The 25,169-nt window shown below is 40.3% G+C and overlaps 1 protein-coding gene across 1 annotated transcript in view; it reads right to left on the bottom strand.

The window, feature by feature from the left end:
* cntnap5b (contactin associated protein family member 5b) overlaps positions 1-23,124 on the bottom strand; it is a 54,681-nt gene extending 31,557 nt beyond the window's left edge. The window contains exons 1-4 of the mRNA XM_053492695.1: positions 23,027-23,124; positions 5,928-6,038; positions 4,205-4,398; positions 60-207 (exon numbers count right to left, since the gene is read on the bottom strand). Of these exons, the coding sequence (XP_053348670.1) occupies positions 60-207; positions 4,205-4,398; positions 5,928-6,038; positions 23,027-23,123 (550 nt within the window). The 5' untranslated portion in view covers position 23,124. The remainder of the gene's footprint in view (positions 1-59; positions 208-4,204; positions 4,399-5,927; positions 6,039-23,026) is intronic.
* Between the last annotated feature and the right edge of the window lie 2,045 nt (positions 23,125-25,169).

Here is a 25,169-nt window from a genome sequence, read left to right on the forward strand (position 1 = left end):
TGTGTGTGTGTGTGTTTAAGGTCGTATGAAGGCTGCAGGTGTGTAAATCCTGCACTTACTGTAGGAGCAGCCGTACACCTCCACCCGCAGGCCGATCCACCCCTCAGCGCTCCAGTTCTCAGGAAGAAAGCGCAGGAAACGCGTCCGTACTGAGTGCGGCAATCTGTGATGGACAATGCCATCTGCGTCGCTGTTTCCTGAGAAAACCTAAGTGAAAAAAAGAAAGGATAACAAAAAAACAGGCTTTACAGGAGGTGTAGTGTGATGGGAGATATGGCATAGCAAGAAATAGAGAAACATTTCAAATTGAGACATTGTACAATTTGCATCTTGTTGTCGTCAGTCGGAAAGTGGTGAAGGACACGAAGCAGTGCTACAGGAGGAAACTATAATCACAGCTTCAACGAAGTGACTCTAGGAGCCTGTGGCAGGGACTAAGGTCAATAACTGTTTATAAAGCACCAACATCCGGTATGAAGAACACGGACGTGTCTCTGGCGGACATGTCTCTGGCAGACATGCTGAACACCTTCTATGCTCGCTTTGAGGTTGCAGCTAACTATGCTTATGCTACCGCTAATTCTAATAGCTGCAGACAGAAGAGAATGCCAACACTGGAAACGCGTTCACCATCTCCAAACAAGATGTGAGAAGAGCCTTTAGGAAAGTGAACATGAGGAAAGCAGGAGGACCAGATGACATCTTAGAGTCCATCATTGTTCCTGTCTCAAAGAAACCCCATCCTGCTTACCTCAACAATGACGGCCCTGTAACCCTGACCTCAGTAGTGATGAAGTGCTTTGAATGGCTTGTTAGAGACTCCATCATCTGTTCACTACCCGACACACTGGATCTACTACCGTTTGCATACTGTCCAAACCGCTCAACTGATGATGCCATTTCACACCTTCATACATCACTCACCCACCTGGACTCTAGGAATTATGTTAAAAAGCTCTTTGTCGTCAACAGTTCAGCATTTAATACTAAAATTCCCTCCCCAATTACCAACAAGCTGGAGCACCTGGGTCTCAGCCCATCTCTGACTCAGTGGATCTCCGATTTCCTGACTAGCAGACCACAGGCAGTAAGGATGGGCAGACATGTCTCAATCTCCCTTACTCTCAGCACTGGAGCCCCCCAGGGTTGTGTTCTGAGCACTCTGCTGTTCTCATTGTACACCTTTAACTGCGTGGCTACTACCAACTCCACCACAATCATCAGATTTGCAATCTGAACATCAGCAAGACAAAGGAGTGGACTTCAGTACAAAGCGGGAGAGGAACTACCAGACCACCGTCATCAATGAGAGCCCTGTGGAGAAAGTGGACAGCTTCTGATACCTCGGTGTTCACATCACGTAAGATCTGTCATGGTTCTGTCACATTAACTTTAGTACACTGGAGACATCAAGGACATAGCACGTTTGCACACACATTGCAACATTTGCACAAATATTGCACATTTGCACACACAATGTTCTTCTGAACACTTCTGGACATTTTCTATTCATTTTTTTATACATTCCACTTTTTTTTGCGTTTAAATAAATTTTTGTCTTGTACAGATAGGTTTTATATTTCTTATATATTTTTGTAAATTTTTATGTTTTGGTCTACCTTCTTACAGTTAAGCTATTTGTTCATTTCTTGCTTCTTTTCTATTTATCTCTTATTTCTTGTTAATTGTTTTTTTTATTTTTATTTAAGGTCACTGGCGGTCGTATAAGCATTTCACTAAATATCGTACTGTGTATGACTGTGTATGTGACAAATAAAATGTGAATTTGATTAACACCATGGTGAAAAAGGCCCAGCAGCGTCTCTACCACCTCAGATGTTTGAGAGGCTTCAGACTGCACTCTAAGGTGCTCAGGAACTTCTACTCCTCCACCATAGAGAGCATCCTGATGGGAAACATCACAACCTGGTTCTGAAACAGCACCATGCAGAACAGACGAGCTCGACAGAGGGTTGTGAGATCAGCCGAGCGCATCATCTGCACCGAGCTCCCTGACCTGCACTCAATCTACAGCAGGCGGTGCTGGACCAAGGCCAGGAAGATCATGAAGGACCTCAGCCATCCCAACAATGGACTGTTCTCTCTGTTACGGTCAGGAAAGCGCTTCTACTCCCTGAGAGCCGACACAGAGAGACTGAGGAGTTTCTTCCCGCAGGCTATAAGGTCTCTCAACCAGAACTCTACATAGAACTGATTGGATTTGTTATGTTTCCTTCACACTTTCACACACACCAAACCAACCATTGAACGTTTGCACAGGTCTGCATACAAAAGGACTACTTTTACACTACTGCACTTTAAAGATGTACAATATCATCATTCTGTTTCACACTCCATGATCACACCGTACTGCTGCTGTCTGCGTTTCACTGTGTATGATTGTGTAGGTGACAAATACATTTTCTTTATTTGCGACATGAAAAATACTACAACATTAATTCCTACATTCTTCCCTCCTCCTGTCTGGGGCAAAAATATCTAATTCCCACTCGAAATTGAGAATATTTTACTTTACCACTTCTGATTTAGTAGAAGCTGTAATTCCCACTTCCATATGCATACTGGATATCACTGCAATTCCCACCTTCCAACTGGGAAAAACAATTTCCAACTATTCTTATTATCCAAATAGGAGAGAATTGTAAACCACATCACCAACTGACTGGGAAAACTGGGAACAATTGCCACCTTACTCGAAAGCTACTATAATTATTACTGCCACAATAATTCCCAAAGTCTGGGTAGAAATTAGAGTCAGATTTGTTTTTCTTCATATTCCAAAATAGTTTCATATTTTCAGGCAAATTTTACTGATGATTAATTTTTTTTCCCCCGTTGGAATCTCCGTGTGTCTCTCCCCACTGTCCAAGCTGATTTTATAAGTTTTATAACACTAAACCCAAAAAATGATCATATTTAACCATTGTTAAGTTTCTACAGTCTTCTGAAATGCTAGCTAACACCCGAGAGAGTGCTAAGCATAAGAAATGTTCTTTTTTTAGTCCAGAATATTTTATTATTATTATTATTATTATTATAATTTCTTCATCAGTGCATCTTTTTATTGTCGCTCTATCATTAAATCTCAGACGTTCTGCAGTTTAGCTGCACATTTAAAAGAAAATGTCAAGAAAAAAACTGAAACAATGTGTCACTAAATGTGTGTGTGTCATTGTAAATATACAGTAACACACACACACACACACACACACACACACGGCCAACAGGAAGCTCTTGCCCCACAGCATTACATGGCTGACTGCATGCTAGCATAGGAGCTGGCTGTTAGCTGTTAGCGTAGCCTGAGGAAATCCTCCGAGCTAATTGAAGTTAAGAAGCTCTTTACTCTCTCCAAAAATGTCCTGGCGCTTTTCAGTCCCAGTCCAATTAAGAGCTCGACACCTTCAAAGAGTTTTTTTCTTTTTTTCAGAGAAAGTGTCGCCGCTGAAGCAATTAGTGTCTCGACGTCTCCAGCAGAGACAAAAAAAGACGACAGAGCTTTAACTATGACGAGTAAATCCAGTCAGATCATCTGTCTCACTCTGTCTCATCTGAAATACTCTCGAATGTACAGACAAAAGCAAATCTCTCTCTCTCTCTCTCTCTGTCTCTGTCTCTCTCTCTCTCTCTCTGAGTGTCAGCACCGCTGGGAACGAGCCGGCCGGTGATCAAACCCTGAAACGTCTCGTATCGATTCCAGAGAAGGTGAAGCCCGTTTGTTTTTCCTCCGAACGAGGAGGCAGAGCAACCTCTGGCTCCAGCGACCCCCGATCGATTTTCAGAGTTGTCAAAATAAGATGAGGGAAAGGAGAAAGCAAAAGCAAAAGAAAGGGGAAGAAGCGGTGGAGTAAACCTAGCCGAACTGCTGAGTGAGGGTTTGACCTCCGCAGGGACCGAGACGCCCGTCAGCGTAGCCACAGGACTGAACATCAATCCTGTTCACAATGTTCACACGGCACGAAGGACCGGTTTATATGGACAGGAATGTTTAGGGTGATCAGAATTACTTAAAGATTTTCTAAATATTTGAATTCATCAGGATTATTTAAAATGATTAGGACTGTGTTGGGGTGATCAGGATGATTTGATCACGTGATTTAAATTAAACATTTTTTTTACATCTATTTATATATCTGTTTGTTTGTTTTCATGTCTATATGCACTGGTGCAGGAAGTGACTCACTCCAGCGTAGTCCTCGTGTCTGTACTGTTTCCAGTCTCTCCCTGTGTCACTGTACAGCAGCGTGTATCCCGTTACCCAGTCAGAGCTGCCTGAAGCCCCCTGCGTCGCCACGGCGATCACCTCCATCCTCTCACGCAGGTCAACCTGCAGCCAGCGCAGCCGGTCCGTACGATCAGGGCTCCAGCCTCCGCCTCCTAACCCACACACACACACACACACACACACAAACACACACACACTTTAGATTGAAGAAATTACTTTATGCAACAAAAAAAAAAGTAAATAAATAAAAAAAATAAAATAATAAACATATTTTTAAGGGTGGAATCCCGCGTGTGCTGTGCTGGGAAAATCATGCTCGCATACATTCCACAGAAACATGAAGCTAGAATTTATATCTACCATAAAAAAAAACATTACAGTTTCAGAAAGAAAGAAAGAAAGAGAGGGGAAGGAATGATAGTGAAATGAAAAAAACAAAAGAAAGAACTGCCTGAAGAAACAGAAGAAAAAAAAACAGGCCAAAAATGCAGTGAGAGAGGAAAAAAGGAAATACAGGAGAGAGCTATAGTGGAATGTGTGTGTGTGAGAGAGTGTGTGTGTGTGTGTGTGTGAGAGAGAGAGAGTGTGAAAAAAGCATAGAATAAAATATTTAGAAAATAAGAGGATAGAGAAAAATCCCAGCACTAATCAGTGAAGTGTAATCTGTGTAAATTCTCATTTAAATGAAGAATTGTGTAGAAAAAAAAATAAAAAGACTAATTTAATTCCGAGTTGTTTTTCATTCACTAGACAAACGGTTACATAATCCTCATTATAAATAACAAACTTATTTAACTATAAATTACTGGTTAACATGTTTCAGACACTGCACTCATACAAAGATTTAAAAACAATACAAATTAAGTCCCACTTTGGGATCGGTTCACATTTTACATACAGGTAATACAGTATCTGACCGAGCAGAGATAAGACGGGGTTATTATACCCAACGCCCAATCAGAACGCAGGAGGGGGGATCTATCGGGATGTACATAACAAATTTAACTAGCCAAATAGTCATCACTGAATTATAAAAAAAAAAAAAAAAAAAGCATAAAATGATGCTTAATGTGTTTCAGACTGACACTGACACCAAAGTGTAATAATGAAATATTCAGGGCTAAACTGCACTAAAAACACATTACATTTAAATCCTGTCTCTAACCCATCACAGACCAGAGTGATGATGTAACCAGTCATAACGCAGGAGGGGGGATTTACTAACCTCGCATACACTTGTAACAGATCTGCAATTGTTCATTTTTTTAAATATTTATTTACAGCGAGTTCTTTTAAAAACCGACAGATTGTAGAAATTCTCCTGCAATGACTCTTCACACCGACCCGGATACACATTTGAACATCTGATGGAAAAAAACAACATTCTTTCCTTCCATGTATTTTCCCCATCCGATGTCCCTCAATAGAATGGTCATGTTGACTAAATGGATGGAGAAAAGACACCAAAACCGTCCTGTTTCTTAGTAACACTTTTAGCACACATGTCAAAGACGCCGTGAAAAAGAAATGAATTAAAGATCAGGTTTTAACAGAAAGGACAAGTTGGTCATTCAGCTGTTTATTAAAAAAAACTGAGTCTATTAAGGAAAAGTTAAATAGTCTGAGTCCATAATTCAAGTGTGTGTGTGTGTGTGTGTGTGTGTTGTATCTGCTGACTCACCATCTCTGCTGTTTAGCTTAGCATAATACCCAGCATGACTCGCCGAGGACACGGATGAGCTCTGGAACGACGTGGGAGGAAGAACCGAGACCAGAGGCCCGCTACAGTGATCTGAAGAAGGAAAAGAAGCGGTGTTGATGTTAGCATCCCATCATACGTATACAGAGCATGAATGTAAAAAAAAATAATTAAAACAAACTGAATTTTCACACGTTTGAACTCCTCACAGCCCTTACTAACACTAACTCACACTAACTGAATATTGTTTGCATAAATGCTCACAGCTATATCTTAAAATCTTGCTAACATTTCTGCCAGTGAAGATTAAAATAGCTTGTAGCATGCTAGCTCAATCGTTAGCATATTACAGTGAGGGTAAGGTTCTGGTGTAGCTGCATCACCATTCATAACATTTCAGAAATCACATCAGCGCCTTTACCTTGTGATTAATTACAGGACGCAGCACTGGATTATTCAGTAGATAGTAATTAGTTAATAGTAAATAAATCCGGTCAGATTACTAACACTTTTTACCCACTTAATGACTGAAAACAGAATTTCCACATTCCAATGAATTTTTAGATTTTTATTTTTTATATTACAATTTTTTTTTTTTTTTTCGGAATTTGTACATGGAGTTTCCAAATATTCTTTAAGTTATGTTTTATATTTTAATTTAACTTTCACTATGAAGAATACTGGGACCTATAATTCTAAACATTTGATAAACAATTTTAACAAACACTTTTAACAGTCCCTTTTCACAAAGAAGTTGTAAATCTTAATATTAGTGTTTAGTGTAAATATTAGTGTAAGAACTCTTTTCTGATAACAGTAAATATTTCAGTGTAAAAACCACATACGCTTTCACTCTCTTTCAACATTTCCTATTTATTTTTGTAGTTTACATTTTTGTTATTCTAAAATGCATTTATACACACAGTTCAAATAGTTTTAACAATTTTCACAACCCAATTAGCAAATGATAAAGATGTAATACATGTAACTATACAGAAATCCTTTTCAGATTATAAGAGACTTGTTGGTTTTGGGATATCAGCGAGTCACACACGGAGAGACGGACATCTGACAGCGCCGTGTCTTTTATTAGCTCGGGATGATGTGATTTTTCAGCTAATTAACCTTTACAAAGCCTCTGGAATGAGCGAGAGTTTAAATGACATCGCTTTCAACTTTGCAAATTGATTCTAAACTTGGAGAAGGAACGAGGGAGATGTGGAGAAAATTACAGAGGGAGAAAAAGACTGAGATTTGTGTGTGTGTGTGTGTGTGTGTGTGTACAGTATACTGTATGTGTGTGCGAAGGAGAGCGAGATGGAGAAAGACTCTGTGATTAAAGGATCAGGTGGGGGTCGAATAGAGGTGAAAATTCAACCTCTCTTTTACTTTCTGGCTCAGAAAAAACTCAAAACACAAACAGACACATGCATACACACACACACACACACACACACACACACACATTGTATTAACAGAACTGCTGGAAGAAGAAAGACAAAGTGAACACATCTTAATAAAAGTCCAACGATTTTGTAATGTTCGAATTCTTCTTCCATGAGACCTAGAGTAGAACGTGCTCCTGTCCAGCATCGCACTCATTAGTGTGTGTTCCTCAGCCCCTCTGGTGTCTGTTAGCACACAGTGTTAAACAGTTCCAATAGTTCAGAGAACTTTCCTATCAAGTTCTGGATTATTCTGCCTCCTTCCATCTTTGCTGTGACTTCCCTTCGTCTCTAACACACTAAACAGATATTGTATTTATAGAAATCCCTGTATCGTGGACAAATTAAATGTAACCATGGAGACAACTCAGTCTAAGAGCACAAATGTTTCACATGTACATCATCATCATCATCAGTCCACTGTGGGCGTGTCCCAAACTACACTTCCTATTCACTAAATACTGCAGACATACTGTAGACTAGTGATGGGTCGTTCATGGACGATTCGTTCTTTTTGAACGAGTCTTTAATGTGAGTACGAGTATCTCGGAGAGTGATCCGTTCATTTCCCACTGGGTGCGCATGCACAAAGCATCGCAAAACACTGTCGGATACGTACAGGAAACAGAAATGAGTTACCTTTGAGTCCTTTCGATCCGAGTCGTTCGTTCTTTAGTCACGTGACTTCCATAGACGCCATGTGGTGCAATAGATTAAAAAAAAAACGCACGACTCAGACCAGAAGATGTGAGAGGTGAGCTGCTCATTCTGTTTATTATATTATGTCCTTATCTGCATTGTAATAACTTCATTAATGGAACTATAGACTAAACGTGTCGGGGGTCTGTTTATTTAAAATGTAAAATTTTATTTTATTTCTGATTAAAAGAATGAAATAAACTAAATGACTCAAAAAAAGATTCGTTCATTTTAAACTGAGTTACTGAAATAATTCAAACTTCCCATCGCTAACATGGACCATCATTCTTGGGCGTGTCCCAAACCACACCATCATACACCATCATCAGTCCACTGTGGACTATTAAAATAAGAGGAAAAATAATGTGTGTGTGTGTGTGTGTGTGTGTGTGTGTAAGAGAAGTTACCTGAGCGAGATGTGTTTCTGAGACTCATAAATATGAATGGGTTTGACTGACAAGGAGACGATGTCCTGTTTCCTTAGTGACTGGATCATTTCCTCTGCACTGAGGTGTGTGTGAGGAATAAACTGACAGGTGTGTGTGTGTGTGTGTGTGTGTGTGTGTGAGAGAGACTTTGAAAGTCAACCCTGTCCCTGTTGTTGGAACATTTTCAGAACATGTCTCGCCCCTCTCAGTATAAGCCCCAGTGAGGTGAGGGTGAGCGTGGCTTAGCGATGGAGGGCGGTGCTGTTGGTCAGTGTTCGTTTATTGGTATTTAATACGTGCTTGGTGAAGTCTGATGATGTTTTAATGGTGTATGGTGGTTCCACAAAAAAGTACCAAAAGTACTAATCACATTTATTGATATAACATGGTTTTTAAAATATAAAATTGCCTTTGCAGGGATTAAATGGAAGGTATACCAACACTTATAGCAGAAGATACAGTACAAGTCTAATATTTAGGAGAATAACTGCATTTAAAAAGGAAGTTCTTCAAGCGTCTGCTGGCAGAGGCTTTTACCGCTCTCAGTCTTTTTCCTTAGCGAAGCAGTTCGAACAGTGAGTGTCCAGGGTGTAATTGGGCAGAGTGCAGCTGATCGATGGAGAGAGAACACAGCCAATGATCTTCTCAGCTGAGCAGATGATGGGCTGCAGCCTTTAACCGTCCTGTTTTCTTGCACCACTGTACCAGACAGTGATGGATGATGTCATGATGGACTCTGCAGTGGCAGTGTAGAACTGGATCAACACTGACTTAGGGAGGTCTGTCTCGGTTAAAACATCCACTGTTGGGCTTTTTCAATTATGTAATGCATTTAATGGTGAATGGTGGTGTTTTAACCCTTTGTAGGGCACGCAGCTCATTAAAGGACAATTTCAATACTTTTGTTTTTCGTTTGTGATGTTTTCAGAATGTTATCACCGTTATCAATGTTGGTGTTTAAATGGACAATGTTGGTACAGGATGGTGAAGGCTGGTGTTTTAATGGGGTGGAAATCACATGTGATAACTGCGACAGTGTCAGTATCAGTACCTCAAGAAAAGAAAATGCATATTTCCAAAAATAAGTATTTTATTACTTTTGCACAGGCACATTTTATGTTTAAAGAAATCTCCTATGAACTTCACCAACCTTTACTTGTTAAAATTCAAAATCCACCATTAAAACACCACCACCCATTACATCTCCTGTCAAACACCAACATCCACATTAAAACCCCAACATTTAACATTAAACCATCAATATTCAACATTAAAACAGCAATATTCACCATGTTTGATCTGAGACAGAGACGGGAAGAAGCTCGGTCTCCCTAAGTCAGTGTTGATCCAGTTCTACACTGCCACTGCAGAGTCCATCATCACATCATCCATCATTGTCTGGTACAGTGGAGCAAGGAAACAGGAAGGTTAAAGGCTGCAGCCCATCATCTGCTCAGCTGAGAAGATGATCGATTGTGATCTCCCCTTGGTGGTTTAATGGTGAATGTTGCTGTTTAACAGTAAAGTGAGTGTTGGTGTTTAATGGTGAATGATGTTCAATAGTGAATGAGCTCAGTGGTTAAGGCATTGGACTACGGTTCGGAAGATCCCAGGTTCAAACCCCACAACCACCAAGTTGCCACTGTTGGGCCCTTGAGCGCGGCCCTTAACCCTCAACTGCTCAGATGTGTAATGAGATAAAAATGTAAGTCTCTCTGGATAAGAGTGTCTGCCAAATGCCTAAATGTAATGGTAAATGTTGGTGTTTGAATAATAAATTAAACACCAACACTGGTCTTTAATGGTGATTGTTGGTATTTAATGGTGAATGCTGGTGTTTCAATAGTACATGAAAGTTTTTAATGGGGAGTTGTTGGTGTTTACTGCCGAATGTTGCTGTTTAACAATAGATGTTGTCATTTGATGGTGAGTGTTGGTGTTTAATGGTGAATTTGGGTGTTTCAACAGTGAAAGATATTTAATAGTAAATTATTCTGTTAATGGTAAATGTTGTGTTTAAAAAGTGAATGTTGGTGTTTGACAGTAAAGTATTGCATATAATGGTGAATGTTGGTGTTTAATGGTGAATGTTGGTGGTTGAAAGGTGAGTGTTGGTGTTTAATGGTGAATGATGGTGTTTAATGGTGAATGTTGGTGTTTAATGGTGAATGTTGGTGGTTGAAATGTGAGTGTTGGTGTTTAATGGTGAATGATGGTGTTTAATGGTGAATGTTGGTGGTTGAAATGTGAATGTTGGTGTTTAATGGTGAATGATGGTGTTTAATGGTGAATGTTGGTGTTTAATAGTGAATGTTGGTGTTTAATGGTGAATGTTGGTGGTTGAAAGGTGGATGTTGATGTTTTAGTGGTGAATGATGGTGTTTAATGGTGAATGATGGTGTTTAATGGTGAATGTTGGTGGTTGAAAGGTGAGTGTTGGTGTTTAATAGTGAATGATGGTGTTTAATGGTGAATGTTGGTGTTTAATGGTGAATGTTGGTGTTTAATGGTGAATGTTGGTGTTTAATAGTGAATGTTGGTGTTTAATGGTAAATGTTGGTGGTTGAAAGGTGGATGTTGATGTTTTAGTGGTAAATGATGGTGTTTAATGGTGAATGATGGTGTTTAATGGTGAATGTTGGTGTTTAATGGTGAATGTTGGTGGTTGAAATGTGGATGTTGATGTTTTAGTGGTGAATGTTAACCAACCCATTACTGCAAGTTTTTAATTTCAAACATGTTTAAGTTAATAGATAAATATTTTTAAACAACAGTGAACACATTCTCATAGTTTGCTCATCAAGCTCAATTGCTAACTGACTTTTGGTTAACAGTAGACACTGCGAGCCTTAACCACTTCCTCAGACTAAGCCAGACGTACAACTTCTTCCTGCAATCTACATCTAAACCACCAGATTGCTCGACAGACACAACATACAGGGTGGTCAGAGACAGAGAGACACGGACAGAGAGAACCTGCAAGACACAACAGGAAAGAACAATGTGGACGTGGAAAAAAAACACTTAGAATAGGTTTTTCTGATAGATGGAGTGTGTGATAGATAGAGTGTGTGCTGTGAAACCAGGGCAGCTATAAAGCCTGGTGTTGAGTTTTCTTGATTATTATACAGTAAGTGTTTTATATTGCTCAACTAAACATGCGTATAAAGCACATTTCTTCAGTTCACTTATTCTCTCGGTCTCCCTCGGTGCATTACCAAATTAATGTGGACAGCACTTAGCAGCTAAACGGTGTGTGTGTGTGTGTGTGTGTGTGTGTGTGTGTGTGTGTGTGCGTGCTTGGCCTGCACAGGGCTAAGATGTGCATGAGGCATTAATGATGAACAATGGATTAGACATGGTCCAGTTGCCAAGGGCTAAACACACACACACACACACACACTCCAAAAGTGTGAAGCTCAGCCAAGTTCCTCTGATCTAGGTTTGGGCTGGGTACAAGGGCCACCCAGTAGCGCACACACACACACACACACACACACACACACACACACACACAGCTGGCACATCCAGATTCTGGCCTTTTAATGCTCTCCCTCTGTTCTCCAGCACTGCAGCCGTAATGCAAATTATAAGAGGCTTTATTCGCACTGGAACTCAGTCAGAGGGACAAACAAACACAAACCAGAGAGAGAAAAAAAGAAATGCTGTGTAAGAGAGACAGAGCGAGAGAGAGAGAGAGAGAGAAAGAGAGAGCGAGAGAAACACTATAATATCAGATGCAGAAGAAAGCAGAAGCACATCAGTTTTTCAGGACAGTTCTGTGCCTCCATAACACACGCTGGTGTTTAAACATTAAATAGTTTTTCACATTTGGGGCAGCTGAGCTCTCTGTGTGTGTGTGTGTGTGTGTGTGTGCGCGCGCACATATGTGTGTGTGTTTTAATGTTTGTTTATCCTTAAAATATAGTGAAATGTTGCAGAAAACCAAGATGGTTAAAAGTTTTTCTTTAGATATAGTTTTAATAACATAAATGTGTCCATATTTTTCTGGTGTTTGATTATAACAGTGATGTTAGATGGTGCATTTGGTGTTTGATGATAAATGTTGATGTTTATTGTTAATGTTTGATGGTCAATTTTGGTTTTTGCTGTTGAGTGTTGATGTTTGTTGGTGAATTATGGTTTTTGATGGTAAATGTTGGTGTCTTATGGCGAATGATGGTGTTTGATGATGTTTGATGGTGAATTGTGGTTTTTGATGGTAAATGTTGGTGTTTGATGTTAAATGATGGGGCTTAATGGTCATGTTTGATGGTGTATGTTGATGATAATTGATGGTCTATGATGGTGTTTATTGGTGAGGTTTGGTGTTTATTGGTGAGTTTTAGTGTTTATTGGTGAGGTTTGGTGTTTATTGGTGATTTGGTGTTTGGTGATGGTGATAGTTGACGGTAAATGATCTTTGAGGGTAAATATTGGTGTTTGACAATGTTTAATGATTAATGTTAGTGCTGAATGTTGGTGTTCAATGTTTGATGGTGAATAATGTTGTTGGATGGTGAATGATGATGTTTAATAATAATGTTTGATGTTAAATGTTGGTGTTTGATGGTGAATAATGTTGTTGGATGGTGAATGATGATGTTTAATAATAATGTTTGATGTTAAATGTTGGTGTTTGATGGTGAATGATGGTGTTTGATGGTAATGGTTGATGCTAAATGTTGATATTTGATGGAAAATAATGTTGTTTGATGATGGTGGTGGATAATAAATGATGGTCTTTAAGGGGTACATGTTGGTGTTTGATGATGTTTGATGATTAATGTTAGTGCTTGAAGTGAATGTTAGTGTTTGATGCTGAAGGTGTTGAACATGTTAGATGTTTACAGTTTAGCACTAAAGGTTTATTACTGAAGGTGAATACTGGTATGTGATGGTGTTTAATTATGGACGCTGGTGTTTGATTCTGAATCTGTGTACCTTACTGTAATTTATGTACCATCATATTAAAATCATGAAAACATGAAAAATAAAAAAAAACAGCTAAAGATTATTTAAATATATTTATATGCTAAAAGTATTCAACTGCATCCAAACTCCAGTAGGCATTTAATGGCATGAAGTCAAAGTGTCCAGAGAAAGAGATTAAAGTGGGCCAGTGAGATCAGAGCAAGTTTTGGATGAGACTCCAGCCATTTCCTGGGCCAGTACAGCATGGGCGGTCAAACTTTCTCCTCTGGGACTTAACATGAATATTTTAAATTGATTTCCGAGAGAAATGTCATGGTGTCATCAGCAGGAGTGTTAACCTGACACACTAAATATCTCACACACTTCCTGCATTTCAGATTCACGCTGCGTTCCTAGTCCCTGCGTTTATCTCTGAGTTTTTAACAAGCTAATGTGTTTTGGTGGGAAAAGGCTTCATTTGGGATTCAGGAGTGCGGTGACTGCGAGTGCGTTGACGTATCGGTCAGCCCATCCTTTTTTACCTGATATCGGGTTTGCATTAGAGCTGAAGAATGAAGACGGAAAAATCCATTCTGCAGGAGACCGTGAAGCGTGTTCCTCCTCCTCACCGGCCGAGACACTCTCTTCAGATCTCAGTCCAGTACCGGTGGATGATTCCATTGTTCAAGATGACCACATCTACATATTCTCTACAAACTGTACAAATCACAAATTCTCCTCTGAACCACTTCCTTATGGCGACAGAACAATGGCGGAAATTATATAAAGAGTAACGCATGTACTCTGGTTTTATTACTTTATATTTAAGTTCTAATAGATGAGCGTTTCTAGAGTAACAGCTCGTTCACAGGGTTGCGTCCGGTGGGCTCTTGATGGGAACGTTTATTACCATCAACATTTAAGGAAGGAGTCTCCAGTGTTAGTGCTGTAACAGATATTTTCAGGGGTCACAGCGTGGTTTTTTTTTATCACACGATCACACTCATGTATACACACAACCAACAAAGCTAGCTAATTAGCTAAATACCTTAAAAACCCAGTTTCCAGGATCTGAGGAGGACAGGAGCTCCAAAACCTGCTTCATGTTCATGCTCGAGTGTGTGTGTGTGTGTGTGTGTGTCATGTTTACTCACGACACTGTGAGTAATTCAATTAAATATTCAAACCATGTCACATCAGGTTTAGAACTGGGTTTTGTACACACACTTAAACATGCACACACACACACACACACACACACACACACACACACACAACAGAAACTTAATATAAACCATCTTTGCCCTTAATCTTCACTCACAGAACGCCGTGTTAAGAAATATCTCACAATGTGTAAACCACCGCCCCACATCGAGTGTGTGTGTGTGTGTGTGTGTGTGTGTGTGAGATGATTAAGCTAAATAGATTATAATAGATAATAATAAATAATATATAGATTATACAGTTGCTCATTGTTACACACATTTCCTAGCTTTCCTCATAGTGTTAATGATGTTTACAGGTCGAGTGTGTCGGCATGAGAGTATCTTTAGTGTTTAATTCAGTCTAATCAGGAATTTAATTAAAGTTAATTCAGGGAGGAAACGAGGCTGACACTATAATGAGAGAGGGAGAGTTTATAACCTTAAACCTAGAATGTTAAATTAATGCACAAACACACATTTTAATAAGTGTTTATTGGACATTTTCAACATTAGAACTTAGAACTTGATAAAGGTCTCCACTAGATCGCCCATGTTCACCAAATGTCCTGAGTTCCTCTTAATTCCACAAGGTTTTAACTTAAAATTTCCTTAAATTGCTAGAGTTCATTTATTTCATAAGTGTATAAGGTCACTTACGTACAAAGATTTTCACTTTTCCTTAGTTTATAGGTTTCTAATTGTTCCCTAGTTCCCACTGGGGCTTTGTTCCCTTCGCTCTGGGGTTTTCTAGTTTCTAGTTCTTATTTAACTCTTCAAATCAAATCAAATTCAAATTTTTTTTAAACTTATACGTAAGGAATAAATATGAATAAAAAGAAATACTAAATAATAAATTAAACTAGTAAAATAAAATGTACAAATAAGAGCATAACAAAAATATTACAAAATATAGAAATATAGAAGAAGAAAGTATATATATAAAATTTGAAAGTGGCAATGGTTGTGCAAATATGCATAAAAAGTGACTTATTAAAGTGTTGTGTGCCGTGGTCCAGAATGAAAATATAAATATGTATTGCAAGTGTGTATGAATGTGTCCATGATTGTCCAGTCAGTGTTGGGAGTATTATTAGATTGTATTAGTCCTGTATGGTGGTGTGATTGAGAGACCGTATCGCCTGCGGGAAGAAGCTCCTCGTCAGTCTCTCTGTGTTGGCCTTCAGGGAGAGGAATCGCTTTCCTGACCTCAACAGAGAGAACAGTCCATTGTTGGGATGGCTGAGGTCCTTCACCATCTTCCTGGCCTTGGTCCAGCACCGCTTGCTGTAGATCGAGTGCAGGTCAGGGAGCTCGATGCGGATGATGCGCTCAGCTGATCTCACCACCCTCTGTAGAGCTCGTCTGTCCTGCATGGTGCTGTTTCCAAACCAGGAAGTGATGTTTCCCGTCAGGATGCTCTCTATGGTGCAGGAGTAGAAATTCCTGAGCACCTTAGAGGGCAGTCTGAAGTCTCTCAATCGTCTGAGGTGGTAGAGACGCTGTCGGGCCTTTTTCACCACGGTGTTGATGTGACAGGACCATGACAGGTCCTGCGTGATGTGAACACTGAGGTATCTGAACCTGTCCACTCTCTCCACTGGCACAGAACTTCCTGTAGATGTCTGTACAGCTGAGTCTCTGACAATCTCTAAACAACGACCTAAGACATATCTCTTTCTTCAGTACTTGGGTTAACCGCCACCCCCCAGCAAAAACAACAACAACCTAAACTAAACAAAAAAATTTAAACAGCGTGTGACTGATGGTACTTAGTTAGTAACCCAGTGTAAGGATCTATCCAATGATGAAAACTTTAGCACTTTTGCAAGTCGTTCTGGCGAGGAGCGCCTAAATGTAAATGTAAATGTAGAGCCAGGTGTGTGTTAATACTTTCTATAGACCCAGAGATTTTTTCTACGTCCACTGTTTTCTAGGATTTTACTTTCCTATTAAAATAGATTATAGTTTTCACCCCTTAAATCCACAATTCTCTAAGATTTCTTTTTTCCTTTCTCTTTTTCTCTTATTCTTTCTTTTTTCTGGCTCCACAGGAGCTGTTTCTTTATAAATTTTTATATTCTTTTATACTTACACTAACACCACCTCTAGGTAACGTAAATAACTTTAAACTGGTGATGGGATCATGAGCACCCATGGATGACCCAAGCCCGCGGGGACCAAAGGCCAGCTCGTGTGATCAGATCCCACAGAAACACAAATGCAGCACAAATCACTGAAAAACTCAACGCTGGCCACGATAAAAAGGCACCTGAACGCCTGAACGCCTTGCACCACACCCCACCACACCCGGGGCCCAGCAGGCAAAGAGCCCAGGACTGCTGACCCGAACTCCGAACTCCCCAGATCCCAGTTCGATCGAGCCTCATGCAACAAACACGTCCGCTCCACGGAGGCCCCGTCCCACAGCACCCAAAGGGTCCACTGCCAAGGTCCTGGTGCCAGACTCCATCGCACACCTGCGGTGCCACGCCCTGAGAGACTAGAGCTGCCCAGTGTCACAAGGTGAGCCTACACAATACTGAGCAAAATGTTTTGGGCGGTAATGTTGTGGCTGATCGGCGTATTTCATGATGCCATTGAGTCTAATGAAAGAGGAACTAGAACCAGATCTAACACTATTCCAGTTTGTCCTTTGTGCTGATCTGAGGTCAGTCATCTATCAGAGAACGATCTCTGCTCTAAAGGAGGAAATCATCACTGCATGAAACATCGAAGATTCAGCACTTACAAGAGAGCCGCAGAGTCAGCGGCCTCAGTCTGAGCTTTTAGACTTCAAGACACACGTATCCTGATCCACCCAGACTTTTGTTCCACCCTGTATTTATATATATATATTACTAGTTCTCTTTAGTCTTAAGCTTTTTCTAGTTGTAATATTCCTAATAAATAAGCCTGGAGGAATAAACTAGCTTCTTTAGCAGCAGAACTCAGAGTAGCAGAAGTGCTAACTGTGTTGTTATGTTTACAATCTGCTTTTTATGTACGATTTTTTATTTTTTTTTAATCTCAGCACAAAAGGTGTTCCAGGCGGCGATTTTCCTGCAGAACCAACACACTGGGTGTGAAAGTGGCGTATGAGAGAATGTAATCGTGACTGACGCATGCGGGAGGGGGGGGGGGGGTTGTGCGGGGGGGGGGTCAACTTTTACACCTCACCTTACAATTGGGGGGGGGGGGGGTAGGTTGGGGTGCACACTGCTTACCTGGAAACACTGTGGAGGACAGGGTCTGAGAATAATCGTGTGTGTGTGTGTGTGTGTGTGTTTAACTACTGAGGTCACATTGCTATAGATCTGCCTGCTGTTGTGGGCTGTAATTACATCTGACACACAGGGCTGACCAATTACACACACACACACACACACACACACACACACACACACACACACAGCCCTATTGTACATAAGAAGAGAGAGAGAGAGACTCCTGCTGCATCCATCCTGATTCTGTCCCCACTGATTGCAGTGTAATTTCCTTTTATGGTCATTACTTCCTGTTCTTCTAACCAGTTAATTTTTCGCTCCCTCGATTCCCTTCACCTGGTCCTTGTTCCCTTCTCACTGGTTCTTTTTCTTGTTCCTTAGTTCCACATGTTTCAACCACCATCCTGGTTCCCTTATTTCCTTCCCTACAGTATCCTGTCTTCCTTAATCCCTATGTTCTTCTCCTACATCTGCCTCCTATGTTCCTCCTATCTCATTAGTTCCATGGTTCCTGGTTTATAATTCCTTCTGTGTTTTTTTAGTACCTTTGGATTTTTATTTTTTTAATTTAAAAAGTTCATTTTTTCGGTGTTTCTCTGTTTTGTCCAGGTTTTCGGTTCCTGCTACATCATCTTATCTCCTGGGTTCTCCTAGTTCTTCTAGCTCCCATGTTCTTCTTAGTTCCCTTAGTAGAAAGCCTGCTAATTCCTCAAGTTCCTACATTCTCACTGCCTCTGGAACTATTTTCTGTGTCCTTTTCCTAATTCGTCTAGTTCTCCAAGTCCTGGGTTTTTCCTAGCTGTTCCTACATTCTTGCTCGTTTCTGAGATTTCCCAGTCCCACCAGATCCTATCATACTGGAGTTTCCTACCTTCCTCATGTTAAACCTGAAGCCCTGAAGAACAGACACTACATGGAAGTAATTTAGGAGTGATGTTTTATCAAGCAGAGGTTTTATTCCTTTTCAGGTGTGACTCTCAGAGGTGGATGAAGAGATGGAGCTTCATTACAGCTCGGTTTCAAATGAAATAATGCCAATATTTAGATTATAGGTGAGTGTGTGTGTGTGTGTGTGTGTGTGTACGAGAGAAAGATAGAAAGATGATTATCACATTCCTGTTTACACACAACACGTGGGTTTATTGGGAATAGCGAGTGGCAGATGCGTGATTTAATCATCAGAGGCGGATCTGTGGGGTGAACAGTGTGTTCATCATAATTACCGCAAATGTTAATAAGCGTGTGTTGTGCAGTCACGCCACACCATATGGCCTTCAGCGCATTAAACACCGGCGGCCTTTCACTCTCGCTCGGCTTAATGATGGAGAAAAAACAGAAGCTCAGAGTGTGTGAGTGTGTTAACAGCCTGGGACATGGGAGTCTCACACACACACACACACACACACACAGACAGTCAATGGCAAACCCCTCAGCTAATGGAAGAGCGAGAGCGAGAGAGAAACTGAGAGACAGAGAGCGAGACCTCTTAGCACCTTTTATTTTTACCCGTTCGTGACATTGTCTACCTTTCCAACATCAAATACATAAATTATAAGTTTTAACACGAGTAAATTTGAAAAAGTTAAATAGCTAAACATGCAACATACAACCACGCATTGGTTAAAGCAGTGAATCTGTTTTATTATACTATAGCGTGCCAGTTGTTGGTCTCTCGGCTGGTCACATCGGGCGGGGCCATCCGACCCAAACACGACTCGGCTCAGGGTTCACACCGGACGCCCTTCCTGATACAACCCTCACATTATATCCAGGCTTGGGACCGAAACTGCATCCAGTGGCTGGGAATCGAACCCAAGCCGTCCACATGGTGAGAACCCTAAACATGGTGAGAACCCTACAACTGAACCATCAACACCCTTAAAATAGGGGCATTAAATTATAATATTAGATAAATAAAATGAAAAGATAATTAAAATAAACACAGTAAGGAAGACAGAGAGAAAACATTCAGAGACCGATAGGAGACAAAGCGAGAGAGAGAGAGAGAGAGAGAGACGGTGAGACACACTGAGAGAGACAGGGAGCTCTTAAGGCGTCTGATTGGCCAGGAGACTTCCTGAGCACTTTGTATTTGCATACATGAATATTTATGAGCTCTAATTAGCAGTGTGCATATTGGAATGTGGCTGTGACCCTCCCGAGCGCTTCACTGCATCTTTAATGTGCAGTATTTATAGAGCTCATGTTCATACTGCAAAGTTTTAATAAAACCACAGACTCTGACTTTAATGTGACTTTTCACCCCAGAAAAGTGTCTTCTGCTGCTGCTGCGACGGGGCCGAGTCACTGTTACACCTTGCTGGCCTGCGTGTTTTATTTCTTTTACACCACGGCAATTTATTAAACATTCACATAATAATAATAATAATAATAATAATAATATTAGTAATGAATGCCCTTTGGATGGCCACACACACACACACACACAGTGACGGGTAATAAATAAGCCGCGTCTAGACACTGTGTAAAGAGCTCATTTGCATATCGCAGACTTTTTTGACATATATTGTCGACGTAAAGGTCAACAGTTAACACTGTGGAGTTTCTCCACTTTAACACACTTCCTCCAACACGCGAGTCGTTTACACACAGTGAGGTGACAAACGAGGAGTGTGTGACGGGTTACGCGTGTGATGGCTATCATAACTCATTATCACTTTATCACCAGTGAGGTTTGACAGATTAATATGCAAATATTTATATTTCTACACGTTTAACTACAAACAGTTTAACGTGACAATAGGAAGAAATTAAGAAACCTTGTTTAGAGTTGAGAAAACCTTAATCTCTCATAACGTTGCAAATCTTTAGATGACGTCCCACCGTCACATCCAGCGAATCACAGGGGCTCCAGAACAGCCCTGGTTAGCACTCTCACCTTGCACCTCCAGCGTTCGGGTTCAAGTCCGACCTCGGGGTCTGTGTGTGTGGAGTTTGCATGTTCTCCCCGTGCTCTGTGGGTTTCCTCCAGGTACTCCAGTTTCCTCCCACAGTCCAAAGACATGCAGATTAGGATAATTGGTGTTCCCAAATTGCTCATAGTGTGTAAGTGTGTGTGTGTGTGTCCTGTGATGAAATGTCACCCCGTTCAGGGTGTACCCCACCTCGTGCCCAAAGTCTCCTGGGATAGGCTCCGTCCCGTGACCCTGAGTACAGACGGTGAGTGAGTGAGTGATATTCCAGGGTTTTAATCTTTTAGTACTGTATTATGAGCTCTCTCTCCCTACAGCACTGTGGAGGGACGCAGACAGAGACGAGGCTCAACAAGTGGAAAGGGTCGGAAATCACCACCTAGCGATTTCAACACACCAACCTGCAATTTTTTTTTTTTTGCTAAATATTTATTAGCTGTTATTCGCACAAAAACTCTTCCCAACTTTGTTGCTTCTTTAACAAGAAATCTTTACTGTTTTTCATCTCACTGATAATTTGCACTACTCGCACTACCTCAACTCAATATCATGGAGTACTGCATCGTGTCCTGTGTGTTGTCTTTCGCTGTCTTTTTTGTCTTTTGTATCTATAGCTATTCAGTGACTGTAGTTAGGTATCTTAGCTAGTCAGTTTTGTTAACTTTTGGGTTATAATGTATGTTGTATGTAGCACCTCGGTCCTACCTTGGTTTTACTGTGTACTGAGCTGTAACTTATACACTTAACATCTCATACAACTATTCTATTAGCAACTTTGTACATATTGTAAATTGTCTCTTATTTTATATTTTATTTCTCTACTTGAATACTCTTTAGGTCTTTAGGTCACGGGTGGTCATATAAGCATTTCTCTACATATCATACAGATTATGGCTGTCTATGTATAGTTACATTTGTATATGTTTACAATGACAATCAAAGCCAACTTGACTTGATTAGAAATGAGCGCCCCCTGGCGGTGACGTTAAAAAAGGTGCATCAGATAAACGAAAAAACAAAAACTACATTTTTTTTTACTCAGATTTTTAAACACAAAAATTATAAACGGAAGACAAATATTCTGTAGTTATGAAAATTTAGATAATATTTTGATTTATTAGTTATTCTTTAGTTAATAATAATAATAATAATAATAATAATAACATGTAATATCTTAGTGTTTGTGTGAAGATTGCTTTGATTAAGTTGTCATTTTTAACAGATTGTTTTGGTGCTGATCTGGCAACCCACCCGACCTGTCCGTGTACAGACTCACCTGATCACCAACTCCAGCACCAGAGCGGATGTCACGTGTCTGCCTGATTCATCAACTTATTATTATTATTATAAGCGCAACTTTGTTTCTTTCTGCCCGCAGCACGTGACTCGGAGTCAGTCGGCACATCAAAGAGGAAACACAACGCGGCGGGAAAAGCGCGTGAAGCCGCCGGTGAGAGAAGGGTGTGTGTTTATGTTGATTTGTTTTTAAATACTTTTCCTTTCACTCGTGCGCTCGGGGTCAGACGCACACGTTTTTAATTTATTCTTTAATATTTTAAATGTATGCAGAAGACACTTAAAAAAACAAACTTCACAGACAGAAGCTCCATCACCTCCTCCCATCTGCTAGGGACAGGAACAGTTTCTGTCCTCACACACACACACACACACACACAGCTGACCTGGACTACATGCACTCTGTTGTATAAAAGCACAGACATGCTGTACGTTTGACAAACTTCTTACACATTACTGCCAGTTCACCCTGTACTGGACACAGTGGACGTGATGTACACTACAGTTACCCCACAACCCCCCCCCCCCTTTACTGTGTATAGTGTCTATAACAGATATACAGCGTGTTGTGTTGGTCTGAATCTGAATTTCTGTGTGTGTGTGTGTGTGTGTGTGTGTGTGTGAACGTACTTAAAAATTTCAAATTCTGATTTTAAACTCCATGTCATTTTAAATATTTTGATATTATGATCAGTGTTTATTAGGGTGCATGAAACATTTTGCAAACTATATTGATTCTCTTTCATTCGCTTTTTAATCTCTCCATCTCTCTCTCTCTCTCTCTCTCTCTCTATTTATAATATATACAGTTGTTCATTTTGTTGATCGCAGGAATAAAGCGCGCGTCAAAGAGTTCTACAGTGAAATACACACACACACACACACACACACACTCAGCCGGGTAAAGAAGAGAAGAAGCCCCGCGCGGGTTACTCACGGTGATGGTGCGCAGCGCGCGCGGGCTGGAGCGCGCACAGGACCGCCAGGGAGAGCGCGAGGAACCTCCTGAACCAGACAATGCTCTTCATCATCATCATCATCCAGAAATAAGCTGCGTTTATCCAAAAAGTCCAGGAGAGTCCGGGGGATAAGGATACACACACACACACACACACACACGCGCGCGCGCGCGCAGAGATCCAGAGAGAGCCAGCAGCTCGCGCCTGATTGCTGCTCGACTGCGCGCGCTAACGGAGAGCTCAGGGTGAAACACACACACACACACACACACACACAAGCAGCAGCAACCCTTAAAGACACACGCGAGCCCGACCACACACACACACACACACACACACACACAGGGAGAGAAAGTGATCTATATAAACAACAGAAAGGTTTTGTCTGTACATTGGGTTTAAACTCACTCTTTCAATTTCTTCATGTTTCATACACTGGAGGACCAGAAACCTCTCAGAGAAAACATCTGTCCGTGTCTCTGTATGTCTGTATGTCTGTCCAGACAGATTCTGTCAAAGCATCACACAAACCTGTCTGTCTAGACTTTACTGAATCTCCTGCAGTCCTTAGATCTCTACCTGAAGTTTAATCTGCACCATCAGTGAATCTAAATGTGGAGTAAAAGTGATGTTATGAACAGTTATGTGTGGGATTTAATAATCTACTGTAAAATAATCTACTAATGCGCTACTGTCTCAATGTAAACACACACCTGCACCAATAGATATTAATTAGAAAAGATAAAGTGAATATTTTGACTGGGATTAGTTCATATTTTCACTTTGGCTGAAATAACAGCGCTGAAGTGGTATAAGTGAATTTTAACACGCTGGAGTGGTTTTAAGACAAAACTTCATCTTTATCCTTTTATCTACTTTTTCCATTTTTCATCTGTGATTCACTCTCCGATTACCGAACAGGGAGTGTATTTGTCTGAGCACCAAAGAAGGACAACTTAGTGTAAACAAGGTGTAAGATACTCAACCTTACAGAATGGGATTTCTTTGTATTAATAAATTAGACAGAGAGTTTTGCTGTACAGAGAGACACAAAGACATGGACGTGGGCTTCAACCTCAAATAATAATAATAATAATAATAATAATAATAATTTTTGAGGTAATTTAAAAAAGACTTCTTATCGACCCAGATGATGTTATCTAACAAATTACTAAAATTAATTAATAAATCAAATAGCTTCCATCAACAAAGGAAGTGTGTAATTGCAAACAGAGTGTGTGTGTGTGTGTGTCTGTGATGTACTGAACCACATACAGTATTTTAAAAACTGAAAGATAGAAAAAGTGGGATTATGTAAAGGAGAATAACTGTAAATTAAAAATACCATGTGAAATAAAAAATGTGTCTCTTTTTCAGTTCGAGTTGGATTGTGGATTGTAGGCTGTGCCAATGAAAAAATCTGGAAACCCCGCTTTATACAATAATAATCTTGAACAAAGCTAAACAAAAGTTTGTCTAAAAGCGCTCAGAGCAAGCTGCTCCTCTTAAACAATGATTTTTAATCATGTACATTTACATATACAATACATTTCCTTTTTTTAATAAAAGTGAAGTTTCTTGCATTATTTGTTTGTATTGGTTTGTTCCGTACTGCGTATAAAGGGATGACATCATGCTGCTGCTTCTGTAAACTTTCTATAACACCTTTTGTCAGCCTTCAATATCTTTACCTGGTGAGTATTTTTGAGCATTGTTTATAATAATGTGCTTTTTACTCACATGGTCACTGGATTATGGTGTTTTGTTTGCTGCTTTTTGTGTGTGTTCTATTCTAGACAAGACAGAAAACACATCAAGCTGGTGATCTCCATAGTCTATGGAGTTCTGCGAGCACCAAAACAAGCTGATGGGGCCGAGGTTGTCCAGAAAATCCAGAGAGTAAAGTGAGAAGTGTGATGGCATCGAGCAGATCGTGAGAAACTTCCTGAAGTTTTCTTTCAGAGGGAATAGGATGGAGTTTTATGGAGCTGAACAGAGAAAGTGTTTTTTTTTTATACAGGGACCGACAGGAGACAAGGATTCTCCAAGTACACAGTGGTATTTTTACTGGAGACTGTGGCGAAGATAAGAAGTCAGGAGGGTGTCATAGAGAAGCAAGTG

Source organism: Clarias gariepinus, chromosome 3 (genome assembly GCF_024256425.1).
Source record: "Clarias gariepinus isolate MV-2021 ecotype Netherlands chromosome 3, CGAR_prim_01v2, whole genome shotgun sequence".
Classification (NCBI taxonomy): Eukaryota; Metazoa; Chordata; class Actinopteri; order Siluriformes; family Clariidae; genus Clarias; species Clarias gariepinus.